Here is a 14,587-nt window from a genome sequence, read left to right as displayed (position 1 = left end):
TAAAAGCCACGCACTCTGTATGTCCAGCTTTAAAAATAGATTTGGTTGTAGCCAGCTAATTTCCACTGAGCTCAGCAGGCAACATATGGTACAAATGGCCGTCCATTTTAAATGAAAGAAACTGTCAGTGGGCATGTTTGACAGCCTTACAGTATCTTTTAAAGTGAATTTCTGCCTGATTACCTGAATTCTTACTGTACTGCCTTTCACTGCTAGGTTGTGCTTGCTCCATGGTTACTGCTAGAGTCTTAAGGCCTCAGTTCATGTGTTGAATCTAGCCTATGTCTGCTTTGCAGGATATATCTTCACTGCAGCTGTTCATAAATACAGAAATATCCTGAACATAAGACGCTATGTGCAAGCTATATGATATATGTACATCCACTATATAAACAATCTATCTTATCTATCAATATATATATATATATATATATATATATATATATATACACATAAGTAAATAAGTAAATGATGGCAGAATGTTTGGGCCAATAATACATGAGCCTATTACTGGACAGACATGCTTTTAAAAATAGTTTGGTGTAAGACCTGCTGAGGATCAGAATTAATTGCAGTAGTGCTTAAGGCCTGAAATTAATGTCATTTCATTTTTTGTAGTCTTAGAAGCGGTCTCTGTTTAAGAAGCACCTGCATCACTCATCATTATTATTATTATCATTATTATTTTCAGCTTATCTCACTAGGCATCCTAGTCTATCACTGTTTGTCAGGGAAGATCAACTGATGGCTAAAAATATATATAACTGCTAAAGAGAAAACACACTAATACAGCTCTCCTTAATGTCATCTATCAGGCAGCACCTTTGTAAAGAAAGTAGCTGCATAATTTAATCTGTGACAGGTCTGTAGAATGGGCAATCCTTTATAACAAAGTATAACTAACAATAAGGCCTAAAAGATTAAAGCAACATACATAAAATTTTTCACATATGACAAACCAAAATGGTCTTAAAACACACCTTTTTTGGCAACATCATTTTAAATTATTATTGCAGGTTATATGGATTTTTCCCAAATGGATAACATTTCTGGCTCAACTGAGGTGGAAACTTGCTTTGGTATGTCACATTTTTTGAGAACCATTATGGAAATGTATGACTACACCATAAATTAAACACACATAAAACAGGTTAATTGTAGAATTAATACTTTCAGCATTTCACTCTTATAACATTACGTAGGCTATGGTCACAATGCTTCAACCAAGACCTACTGCTTGTACCAAATACTATTTGTACATTCAGATGTACAGACTAGAGTCATGTGAAAATTATTTTTTTAATTTGTTTATTCTCTCAGTACATCCAGCTCAAAGACATATTCCCGAATCAGGGATGCACAGATATGGGAATTGTGCATCATGCAGACAACGGATATTTTCCATGTACATAATCTGCTGCTGCAATTGCTGCTACATAAACATTTATAAAATCTAGAAATCAGGACTAAATCCACCCGGATTAGCATTGCAGTAAAATTAGAATAGCATTTCTGTACGGTTACAAATGCAGTGAAATGGATAAAATGGACACATTTTGCACGGTAGCCCTGAATTGCTCAATAAATCATCAGATATATTTTTAAAATATCAGTCAAATCTAAACATCTGTCCAGTGGTGATATTTTCTAAGCATCATACGCTGAAGCCAATATAATACCAATATCATCAAGCTTCTCTTTCCCAAAGTCTGTTTGTCAAAAGATCTTAATAGGGGAACAAAATTTATGCATGGTTAAATGCTTAACATCATTAAAGACATTCAGAGTGGTTTAGTGTAAAATGCTTTGTTCTAGCGAAACTTACAGAGTCAGAATTGTTCACTGTGGTGGTGATGGGAACCAGACGTCCAGCTCCCTCACAGAACGTTATAACATGAAACAGCTATGAATACACTGCCTGTCTGATATATTGATTTTACTATAGTTTTGTGACAAAATTTTGGTCTAAACTGTTTTTTTTATCAATGTATTTCATTCCATTAATGATTGGGGCTTACATGAAGGGTGTTCTAAGGCAAAATAGTCCCTAAAGCAAATTTATTTTTTCACACTGACCACTATTTTACCAACATCAACATTACACATAAAAACTCAGAAGACACCAGTAGGTTCACTGGTGCTTTTGGATAGTAAATAAGATGGCTATATTTCCACTGTAGACATTGGGACCTCTGGTTCCTATCACGACCACTGTAAAGAAATTCTGTGTTGGTAAGTTTCTCTACAAATAAATTATTTCACATCAAATCACTCTCAATGACTTTGTTTCACCACTGAATTATGGAGACCTTTTAGAAAATCGGTGGAATTCCCCTTTAATGTGTGTAAATGCTCACATTTGAATGTGTTGTTGAGTTGCTGCTTTATAAAACGTTCACACGTGATCCATGACAGCTCGTCCTAAAACAAATATTTCCCTCAGAAAAAAAGAGAAGACCTGGCCCACCGTGTCCTCTTGTCCGTTGAGCTGAAACGGTGACAAAAAGCCCATTCCGGTTGTTGGTCGTGGATAAGAGATGGAAACGGAGTGTCAGTCAGAGACGCTTCGTTGCTCAAGGACAATCCTCTTTGTGGGATGGTGTGCTTCAAAAGAAATCACTCTCTCTGCATCAATTATCACTACGCCACGCCATAGGGAAGCTAACGCTGGCACACGGTCAGAAGGGAGAGTGTGTGTGTGTGAGGTGTATTCTCCTTAGATATCCATTATTAGGCCTGCTAGTGAACAGTGAAAATGCACTGTGCAGTCTGGCTGCGTCCAAAACCGCAAACACACTGAACTGCATGTCAGACTAGCTCAGCAGTGTTAGTAACACGTTCATTAGCAAAGTGTGCACAGTGTAGTGTAATATGTGGTTTTGGACGCGGCTATTATATGTGAAAAACAACAAATGACATTCCTCCTTTTCTCCATTCTTTTAATCGCCCCTTAGACACATTGTCAACATATGAAAGGTTAGTTTTTAACAGATCGTTTCTGGGACTGTAAAATAAAGATGGCTTTCCATTTCCAAACGGTCCAGAATCAACACATCCAAGAACTTTCAATCATAAATATTTGTACATTTAAGACACAAAATTATTTTGTATTAAATTTGACTAATTATAAGATTTAGCAAGTTTCATATTTTAGTTTTAGCCCAAACGTTTTAAAAACAGAAGTTAAAAACATTTGCAGACGGAGTGCTAATCGCTAGCGTTTTAGGTTAATTCAGTTCTTAAACTGCAGAGTCAAACATTCATCACGGCTAACCCTCAAAACAGTTTAGCAAACTCAGCGGACTACAAACTAGACTACAGCTCTGTCTGAAGTGTACAACATATTAACAGAGAGGTAGTGACAGTCTTGGCCGTATATTTTCCGAACAGACCTTCCTGGTCGCTCCAGCTCTGCCATATTCCTCCCTTTTTCCCTAAAACGTTAAAAATCGTGGTGATCCGCCTGGTGGTTTCGCAGTTGGCGCAGCCGCCGTCTTCCTTTTCAGAGCTGGTGAGACTGTATTAATCGAGAATCCCACCTTCAGTCGCTTCTTTAAAAGAAAAGCGTATAGCGTGTTTTCTCTACTTTGCCGTCGTGTCCTCGCTTCGTGCTTGACACGAATGACTCCGGGGCCATGAGGGTCCGCCTTTCAGAGCGCCTTGAAACGGTCCCCTCTTATCTTCTTTCATCGTCTAACCCCGGGACGCCTTGAAACCGCAGGGCCAGTTATTGCTTTTTTTTTTCTTTCAGACAGCCCAATGCGGACTGGCTAGTAGCCAATCAGAGTCTTGTTTACACTCTGTGAGTGACAATGCTCTGGCGACGTGCCAGCCAATCAAACCCTGCTCTGAATGGAGCACAATTTTAAAACCTGTCCTGTTCGTCCAGCTGAACCTCAGGCTGTCTGTCTGCTAACGTCCTCACAAATAGGACAGTGAAGACGGGCAGACTGCAGAAAAAAACTATAGAAGTAGAATTATTAGTGAAAATAAAGCCTAGCTGGAGTTAATTCAGATAACATATGCCTCGTTTTTTTAATCTCTGTGGCGTTCTTTCACACACACATTTGTTTGTTATTCATCATGTACTCTGTCGTTTCTCCCTCACTTTGCTTGTTGTTTACATGCACAGCACTAAGTGTGAATGCTCGCGTTTGATGTTGACTTGTGCACTTCTTGTTATTTTTTGCATGGTAAATATGAGTAATCTGTGTAACTGTGTGTTTATTGTGTGTCTATTTATAATGCAGCTGTAGCACCCAAATTTGCCTTCAGAAATAAATTCAATTAAGATCTGAATTTGTTTATCCACAGATCAATCAATATATCTAACTACTTATCTATATATCAAATAATCAATAGAGACGTAGAACAAGCAAGCAGTTGCAGGAATACCCCCTACCCCTACAGGCTACACACACCTCATGCATAATAATGTCACCTAAACCTTTAGAGCTTAATTTTTGCATTATTACTGATTACTAATTTACACATAAAGTGTGCTACAGTGGCTATTGGTAACAATGGCTTCTTGTTCAGCCAGCCACCATTGGGCTATATATTTATATAAAAGGCTAACAGAATAAGCCCAGGATCTACCTCTTATTTACAGAAACATTATACTGCCCTATGTGTGAAGAATAAATATTAGAATAGAATAAGATTATCAGAATATTAGAATAGAATAAATTTAAATTAATCTAAATTTAAACTACAGATTATCAAAGAAACTGGGATTGAAAGATTCCCTTAGAGATTGGCAATATGACTAAAACGTAGTATTGCGATACGTCAAAAAAATGTGACGAAATATGTGACGATATTTATTTTTTCAGATATCTGATCAGCTGGAACCGAGGTCATGCTGCCCAGCACTAGACTCCCTCCATACTGAGGGAGACTGATGTCTCTGAGACTGGCTGTCTTTGGCCAAACCTGCATTCAGGTTTCTGAGGAGTTACTGAGAACAATCCTTCATTAGTCCTAATAATGAAAATGCACTTGCTATGGAGGCACTGCTTCTGAGCAATAACAAATGTCATGACTATTTCCTCCATTCCTTTAATCGCCGTTCCCTTTAAACACATTTTCAGCATTACTCAGTGTTTCAGGTAAGAGACTGTAAAAAAAGAAGTCTTTTCCATTTCCAAAGCGAGATGACGCCCAAAATGTCTCGTTGCATATCATTTTCTCCTGAGTTATTGTAGATTTATGACACACAAATTCAACGTAGTTTGTGGAATGTCGGTTGCTGTTTGATAAATGTTTGGGCAGAGAAGGCCTTTCATCCGGATCTCTGAGTGCTGCAGGTTTATCTTGATTTTCCCGCTGTGTGGAGCGTCTTTCTCTCCGCTCAGTCTCCATTGGCCGGCGACGTGGACCAATCGGAGCCTCGAGTGTGGCTTAGCGAGTTGCACGAGCTCATTACCATGAGCGGATCTGACCAATGGGAGGCTGTGTTTACTCTCCCTGGGTTGCGAGGCACTAGCTGCGCTGGGAAAGAGGATCACGGCTCGGAGACTCGAGCCTCGACTGAGCGGCCTGAACCGGCGCTTTAGCTCACACAGCCACAAGTGCAGCACTCACAGGAGCAGCTCTCTGGGATCTAACCTCTCCAGCAGCTCCGCGCTCAAAATGTGCGGCATTCTTCACCTGCATTCACTCTTTCCCTTCTAATCATATTTATTTATTGTTATGCAAGGATTTTACATACCAGTAAGTAATGATTTTAATTGCTCTTTTGCACATATATTTATATTCTGAGCTCGGGATATAAATGCAGATATCTGTATTTAAATTAAATTTTTCAAAGACATGGGCTCTGTGGTCTGACACATAAAAACAATGAGATTTACCGAGCGTAAAAATACGAATATTCGGGCATGCAAGGAAATTTAAAATATGCTAATACGAAAAGGTTTAATATGCATGTAACATATAAAACAGCGCAAAACTGAAATTAAACATTACCAGTGTTTTTCAAAAGGATGGTCGTGTTTAATAAATTCCTCATGAAATGTATATATTGTTAAAAATAAATTCGGTTAATTTCTTAAATAACTCATTATAACAAAAAATGCAGCATTTTCAGCAATTCTGTTCAAGCGTAATGTAAAAAAATGCGTTCGGCTGAAAAACAGTATAATGACAGTACCGAAGGGAACTGCGGCCTGCAGGCTTTGTAAAGGAATAAAACATTTCCAGAGTAAAAATAAATAAAGATTAACGTGTTAGCCGTCCGTTAACATTTTTTGCATTCGGCGTTTAGAAATATTCACATAAAACTGAACACAATAAGGCCCACAGACGTAGCGCTTATTTTTCTCTAATGTATTTTTTCTTTAATCTTCGTCTCCGTGTTTTGTTCAGTTTTGTGTTTTTTATTTCGGGTTATTTCGGCTCAGTTTTCCCGTCGGAGACGCTGTGCTGCTCAGCGCTGCGCTGTCGGCGGTGTGTCCGGGCTCAGCGCGCTCTCAGCCGGACAACACCGGCGCCATCCCGCCTGGAGCAGCAGCGCCTGATTTCTTCCGTCCCGGTGAACTCTGACCAGCGAAACACGTCCAGGGACGCGGCGTTTGGTCAGTGTAACGAGGGAAAAAAAAAGAAAAGAGAAAAATAAACAATATGGTGCATTTTACGCGAGGCATTGTTAGACGAGACAGAACAATTTCTTTGTTTCTTTCTCCGCTAAAACACACAGGCGGCTTCAGCTGGCTTACAAAAACGACGCGGAGTAGCCCGGATGTAGCCGGAACACTTGTACTGAAAATGCGTCAGTTCGCTCCGCTTTAGGCAGAAAATGCACGGCGTGTTTGGAGGGTTTGTGCTCGGCAGTGGACGGTAATGGCTGACGGGGAGAGTGAGTGAGTGTGTGAGTGAGTGTGTGAGTGTGAGTGTGTGTGTGTGCAGCCAGACAAAGGCAGGCAAGCAGGCAGCTCTCTAAGACCACTAAATCTGAACTGTTTCCCCCTAAAAATGAATTCAGGACACAATTTGCTCGTAATTTTAAACATTACATTTTAAACGGTGATGTTTTATTTCTCTGAAAGCTGCGAGTGACAGTGAAGTGGGTAAAATATTCCATTCCATCTCGTCTTGACTGGCATCTTGTGTTCTCAGCAGTGTGGCTGCTTAAAGGTGGAGATAGACGCTGTGAGGAGCAGCCTGGTGAGCTCAGTCTGCACGACTAGAGAAACAGCAAATAGCTTTATGTACCAGGAGCTCCGCGTTTAACTGTAGGTTTTATCTGTTGTGTGTCCTGGTCAATTTAATTACCCCAAATAAAGGCCAGAGCAGGTCGTGGCAGATGAAAGGGAGCAGAATCGCAGTTGTTTACACACACACACACACACACACACACACACACTTTGTAGGAAGCCTAGCTATCTGCAGCGAAGGCCTTATTGTGAACGGTGGCGTGCTGGTGATTAAGGGTCGTTTTGCTCCTCATCTCGCCATTGATCACACTGCTTTGGTAAATCCATTCCAAATGAGCTGATAGCCTTTTTAATTTGAGGCCAATTAGGGGCCAATTCATCAAAGTTTATGCTCAAGCCTCTTGGACGCGACGCCTCCACTGGATTCATCAGCAAATCAGACTCGTTTTTTAGTGAAATATTCGGGCACATCTTGTTTATTTGTGAATTTTCCAGCGTTTGCACCAGTCCAACCCGCCCAGTCAGCCTCTAAGGTTTGACCCCATGCAAATGGCCCAAATGTTCTGTATGGATTCTTCCAACACACGTGCAGAAATAGCGCTGGACCGCCGGACTGTGTTATTACAGTGAAAAAGGGGGAGTGCAGCGAGGGTCAGTGTTGTTTCGGGTGCTGTCCAACAAAAGGCGATTCAAATGCTGAGTTCATAATGTGGGATGCGTTGAAAGCGCCTTTGCATATTCTGTGTGATGTGTTTGGATGCTCATCTTTCAACCCTGCTCCATCTCTTTTTCTGTCCTTTCTCTTACAAATCCCTGTCTTGTCAGCGGGCCGCTCGCGCTGCAGTTGCAGTCCTGTGTTATTAGCACATCACGGCTTTTACATCTAATGGACCAGATCACTGTTGCAGGCCATGATCGTTAAACATGTTTAAGAAGACAGTGGATCTGTGAATGTTGCCGCACGCAAATTAAATGTGTTGTCCTTTTCTTTTCATTTTTCCAGAAAAGATGATTGGGGGCGACACCGTAAACCGGAGAGGCGAGACTTTCTCTAAAAGCGACACCGCGAGCGACCGACAAGGATTATAATCTATGGGTTTGTGTTGATCAGCTCCGCGCAGCCGCTGGATCTCGGATTGATTGTGCTCGAGCAGTATGGAGGGGAGGGAGTTCGCTGCTCCGGCTCACCTCCTGTCAGAGCGGGGCGCTCTGGTGCACCGCGCCGCCTCGCGGATCTCCTCCACCGGCCACGGCTCCGTGCAGCACGCCGGCCCTTTCCCACCCGGAAAATATTACCCATCCCACCTCCCGATGGCAGCGCACTCAGGTTTGTCTCACTCCGCTCTGTACGCTGTGGCGCCGCTGACTGACAGCCAGCCGGTGGCATTAATGCTGATTTACTGTTCCAGTGTTTCTTTAACTGTCCTTCTGCTGAGTGAACATCCTCCACACTGAGTTCAGGAGAGTGATGATGATGATGAGGCACTATAGCTGAGGAGGTGAATTTACATTTTGTGAAGCGTTTGCTGTAAACGTGGAGTGATCTTGACGAAGCTTTGTGCCGTTTAATTCATATATATATATATATATATATATATATATATATATATATATATATATATATATTAATTCAATAATAGTTTAATAATATTAGTATAATAAATAATGTAATTAATAATGCTGTATGTCCATTTGTAGAAGGCGTATAGTGACGTATAACACATTTTTATTCTTTAATAAAGGTGGTATTAATCATAATACAGCATTCATATTTCATATTTCATATTTATATGTGTAAAGGCCACACAAAACAGCTTATATCATAAAAAAACAAAGAAAAAAAAATGAACGTGGCGTTTAAGGCGTTTTGGAATGACACTATTTGGGAAAAATTTTATATATATATATATATATATATATATATATATATATATATAAATTATCAATAATTCGACTAGCATGTTTTATTTTTTTTAATTTATGAAATATTATTAATGTCTTGTCTTTTTCTTCTGCAAGTTGTTTCTATCTCGGTTTAGAGCAGAATGTGTTAGTAAAGCTGTAATAAAGACGTCGTGTGTTGGTGATGAAGCCTGTAATAGCTGAAAATCCCTTTCTGTGTACTGAGCGAGTATCGATGAGCAGAGCGGGGGCAGACACAGCAGTGTCATTCACATCCACTGTTAATGCAGGCCTTCAGCTCGCTGTCCTGCTCATGTGCTGCTGGACGGGGTCTGGCGGAGAGATGGGCTTACCCTCACTGATGAGACGTTTTTTTGTTCTAAAATGCGATTTGATCAGGTTAGACTTCTGCACTCTCTAAATCAACATTGCTGTATTCCATGCTGAAAGGATGGCTTTTGATTTATGCTTCAAGTTGATTCCTGAGCGAGGATTCATTTCATTATTTTATCATTTGATAGTGTCATATTCCTATTCACATTTTGAGCATTAGCATTGGCAGGAACTGAAGAGAACCACTCACCAGCCTACCTTGGTTTTGGGAAGGAGAAGTAGTTTTAACTAAGCATCGTTTCAAAGTGTTTTATATGGCAGTCAATAAAATTAACTTATTTTATACTTAATTTAGAAACATGCTTTAGTTTACATTGGTATATATCATCATCTCTTATATACAGTAACCTTAAAAATATTTGGACATTTGTGCCATATTTAAAAAATGTGTTAAGGAAGCAAAATGCCCAGTTCAAGTTAGATTTATTTTAAACAGACCATTGCAGCACTGAAATGTTCTTTTCATTTGTATTCTTTTTAAAGGCGGCTGTTTCAGATCAGTTATTTTCCTATGCAGACTTCTGCAGGTTTGCATCAGGAATGCCTTTGTACACTTCAGAGTTCATGATCCAGTCAATGAACACACGCTCACTGACAGCACTATGAGAAAAACAGCCCCAGACTTTGATGCTACCACCTCTGTGCTTTACAGTGCTTTTATTGCAATCTAGTTGGTGAGTCTGCCATCAGTTTGATGCTGTGCTAAAAGTGTTTCTCTGAAATAAATATGATTTTGTTATTCATTGCATGAAGTAATCTAAAGAGCTTCATTAAAGTGCACAAATGGTTAAAGTGAAGTGTCCAAATACTTTTTGGGGCCACTATATAAGGGCTGTTGCAGTAGAAATACAATGCAATGTCACATATTATATATATATATATATATATATATATATATATATATATATATATATATATATATATATTTCTCATTTATGTATGTCAGGATAAATAGATACATCATTATGCACTAATCAGGTCAATTTAAGCTTATCAGCATTTTTTGTTGTTTAACTTCTGGATCTGTTTTAAAAAGGAGCATCTTTGCCGCACTATAGGCATCAAATCCATTGAAAATGATCCATAGTAATGCACATACGCACACACATAACAAGCAGAGCTATTTATAGATGTAGATGAATCTCTTTGTTCTTGCAGATGTTTGGAGAGAGATTATTTAGGCTAATGCTAGCTAAAGGGTACAGGTGTGCTGCTAACCGGATGTGTCGTGTGGTTTGTTGTTCATGGCCTGCACCACCATGCAAACCTCCCCTCAGATGTCATCACTGTTCAATGAGAGAAACAGGTGGGGTATTGTTCTTCAGGATAAAAAATAGCCAATCCCTTTAATGCTTTCTGACTTTGGCTGGAGCAGTGCTGTCTCAATTATGTCCCCTTGATTCATGTGGTGGCTTTCAACCTTCATGTTATTACAACCTCACTGCCTTACTGCCTCGCAAAAGATATATATTGTTCGTTTCTTATTCTTTTGAATAGCATTTGAAAACACCAGCTGCCCTTTATATTGTGTGAAAATACAGTACAGTACATACAGTGTGCATGTACAGTAACACAGTGACAATAATGTAACATGTAACACTGTGTAACACTGTGTATCTCTGTATTATGTGATTCAAGCACAACAGCTGCCCTTTACATTGCAAGATCATTTTATGATCAGTGGGCCAAAAGAAATGGTGTATAATAACCTGGATTAAAAGCTTATTACATTAATTACTATATATATACATATACATATATATATATATATATACACACATATATATATATATATATATATATATATATATATATATATATACATACATATATATATATAAATTTACTTTACAGGAAAAGGAAAAACATTCATAACTTGTTATGGGAATTAATGAATTTGTGGGTTTTTTTTTTGATAATTTTGGACCATACTATTGATCCATTCATTGTGAAATGAAAAAGGCAACTGGAGCTTTCACATTATGTAGAAAAAAAAGCAAAATAAAAAAAGAGGATTATATGATTTTGCACAGGAGCAATAATATATTTCACTTTTTTTCATATGTGTTACATTATTGTTATCCTATTATTACATTATTATTACTATATAAATAATGTGAGGCGCACCAAATAACAGTTTTTCTCCAGAAGTGTTTAGGCAGAACATTAGTGTTCCTCTGAATATCCCACTGAGTTTGGTCACTTTGGCAAACGGTGATGCTGGCTGTAGTGTGCTTAAGTGGGGGGGGGGGCGTTTTGAAACTAGTTTCCTGAGCTCTTGTGTTTCATTCCTGACCCATCCCTAAGGGGGGCTAACGCATTTAGTGGTTAACACACTTGCTGGTTCACATGAAATCTTTACTAAGTCTCTGAATATTTCAGTACAGGATGTAAAAGCGCTTGCAGTGGCACGTTTACATCTGGACTCCCTGAAAAGCCTGCAGTGATGTTTCGAAACGCCCTTTTCTTTATACATTCAGTGCTTCCCTCACTGCGAAGATGGAGGCTGCGATGGCAGCTACAGCCGTCACCTCAAAGAGTTATGAAATACCTGCATCTTTCTAAGGAAGTGGGTAGCTTTCACTTCTCTCCGCTGGGGTATTTCTGTTGTTCCTCATGATGAAACGTGCCTCGTCCAGCAGGCTGGGCAGCTCACTGATGGAGTGATGGCTGCTGAGATTCCCTGACAGTTCCTCATAAATATCAGACTGAATATAATAGCCATTATCTACCTGCAGCAGCTTGCCATCTGACATTTCATCCATGTGAAGGATGTTGCCTGTGGGTTTGTGTGTGTGTGTGTGTGTATATGTGTGTGTGCGCATATACGTGTGCACATTTTAATGCTGTATTTGGTAGAAAATGGCAATATCAAGTATAGTGTAAGATACCATTCAAGACAGTAGATTTTAAATACTTTTTCATCTTATCTCATTCTCATAGATGTCCCTATCATACATGCCTGAGCATAGAAATTACATTTTGTTGTTTATAGATTGTAGGCTGCTTAACAGTTTGACGTCATCTGTCTTTGGTGATTTGATTATCACTAAAAATAGCAGTTGAACTGGAGGATGCATGTATATTAAATTTGCTTTAAAAATGAAGAGTTTATATTATGATGTCATAGAGGAACCACTGGTTCCCTAAAGAACCTTTCAGCAGATGTTTCTTAAAAAACAAACATTATTGTAAGTAAAGAACCTTTTTTTTTAAGTTTAAAGAAGCTCCACATAATCACATGTCTAAGCCAAGAACCATTTAGGAAGTGGACATGAATCAGAAATTCTAATGCATTTTCCAGTGAAATACTTTCTCCAAAAAGCATGTTTTAAAAAGATTTGTGAGAGCGAAAAACCAATGAATGTCTAAATGTCTAAAGAACCTTCACATAATGTAAATTCCCAGAGTCTTTACAGTATGTGGGGGTTCTTTACACTCACATGCACTCTGATTTACAAAAATAGTTCTCATACATTGAAAACCAAACCAAAAGTTGTTCTGTTATGTTACCATGCAAGGAACAAAGAAAGTGCATGATAATTCTGAGTAGAGCACTGTATCAGGAAGATTTTCTGAGCTAGCAGAGCGTTTCGCTCTAAGACAAGCAGGGGGGTGGTGGGAGGGGGAGGTGAAACACAATATTATTTTTTCTCCACCTGCTGGTTCACAGTGATGTCATGTAAACTCAGAAGACATTTTTGAGACACTAGCAGTGCTCTTTACACTCTCAGAAAAAAAGGTACTAAACTGTCACTGGGGTGGTACCCTCAAGGGTACATCTCAGTACCTTTAGTCAGGGAACATAATTGTACCATAATCCACTGAAATTATATTTTCTAAGTATTGAGTCCATACACCCCGTCTCATCTCCAGGCCTTTTATTTTATTGTTCTGTGTTAAATCATTAGGTTATGAAAAGTTACAAATCTGTACCTTTCCACTGGGAAAAACCTATTTTAAGGTTCACAATTAGACCTTAAAAGCACTGCTGTACCTTTGAGGGTACATTTATATTGTTTGTACCTTAAGGAATGATAATGTACCTGCAGAGTACCTTTATTTCTAACAGTGTAGGCGACCCTGCCGGTCTGCAGTGATAGCAGAGGAGAGTAAAGTTCAGCAACCTCACTGCTGGTCTTTAGTTAAATTTAGGGCATCATATGGTTTCAAAGAGGGGGATGCGACAATTATTTATTATCGCCCACCCCTAATTCTTTGGTCTTTCGAATTTTCCCGTTCCACCTTAAATGGAGCAGCAGTTACATTCTAGTGCTTCAGGCGTCAGTACTTCTGGACTATTTAAGGTGGAACGGGAAATTTAGCTAGCTAGCTACTGAGATATTAGCATACTATTAGCGATTTTTTATGCTTGTTATGAAGGAAAGGATCATAATACATTAAAACATGAAACTAACATAATATGGTTATTGTAATTTTTTAGCAGAGAAAATAATCACATGTGTGGGTTTCTTTGGTTGCTTGCGCAGCCATGCATGACTTATTTTTTCTCATATCACTTTGTTTGGAGTGTGCCTCTGAAAAAAGTCTGTTTGGAGGGCCATGCAGCCCTAACACTTCGCCCTACCCCTCTATCTCAACAAAAATTTGGGACACCCTACCTCTAGGTGTGAACATGCAAAACAGTCAAGGTGTGAAATGGGATTGGGCCTACAGGGCTGGGCTATATCTTTAGACGCCCTCTGTTCCTCTTCATTCTTGTTCTTACTGATGAAACAAACATACAAGTGCACACACACACACCTATCATCAGGAAAGTCTGTGTCATTATAGAGGAGGCCAGAGGGGTTTCCTGTCCCCCCACCCCCAACCTTGGGGCCATTGTTGTTGAGTGCATCTTTGTGTGTGTGTTTTATGGCATGTTGTTTAAAGATAAAAAAACACACACCCTCCCTCCTTTTATTGTGTCTGAGGTAGGATGTCCCTGTCACTCCCCTGGTTTCTGTATCCTGTCTGGATAGCCACACAGCCTCTCTCTTCAAAGCTTGCTTTTACAACCTGTCTACTACCCTCAACATTATGATCTTATTTTATTTATTTACTTATTTTATATATGTGTTTTTTTCCCAGAGTGGAATAAATACCTTTACTGTGTGATTTTATTGAATGGCTCA

At 39.2% G+C, this 14,587-nt stretch overlaps 1 protein-coding gene across 1 annotated transcript in view; it reads left to right on the top strand.

Annotated features, from left to right (window-relative positions):
- The first annotated feature begins 4,968 nt into the window (after positions 1 to 4,968).
- LOC118821776 (BAH and coiled-coil domain-containing protein 1) overlaps positions 4,969 to 14,587 on the top strand; it is a 97,930-nt gene continuing 88,311 nt past the window's right edge. The window contains exons 1-2 of the mRNA XM_036590504.1: positions 4,969 to 5,715; positions 8,161 to 8,484. Of these exons, the coding sequence (XP_036446397.1) occupies positions 8,313 to 8,484 (172 nt within the window). The 5' untranslated portion in view covers positions 4,969 to 5,715; positions 8,161 to 8,312. The remainder of the gene's footprint in view (positions 5,716 to 8,160; positions 8,485 to 14,587) is intronic.

The sequence above is a fragment of the Colossoma macropomum genome, unplaced genomic scaffold (assembly GCF_904425465.1).
Source record: "Colossoma macropomum unplaced genomic scaffold, Colossoma_macropomum, whole genome shotgun sequence".
NCBI lineage: Eukaryota > Metazoa > Chordata > Actinopteri > Characiformes > Serrasalmidae > Colossoma > Colossoma macropomum.
Note: the sequence above shows the minus strand (reverse complement) of the source record. Positions and strands in the feature narration are given on the sequence as shown.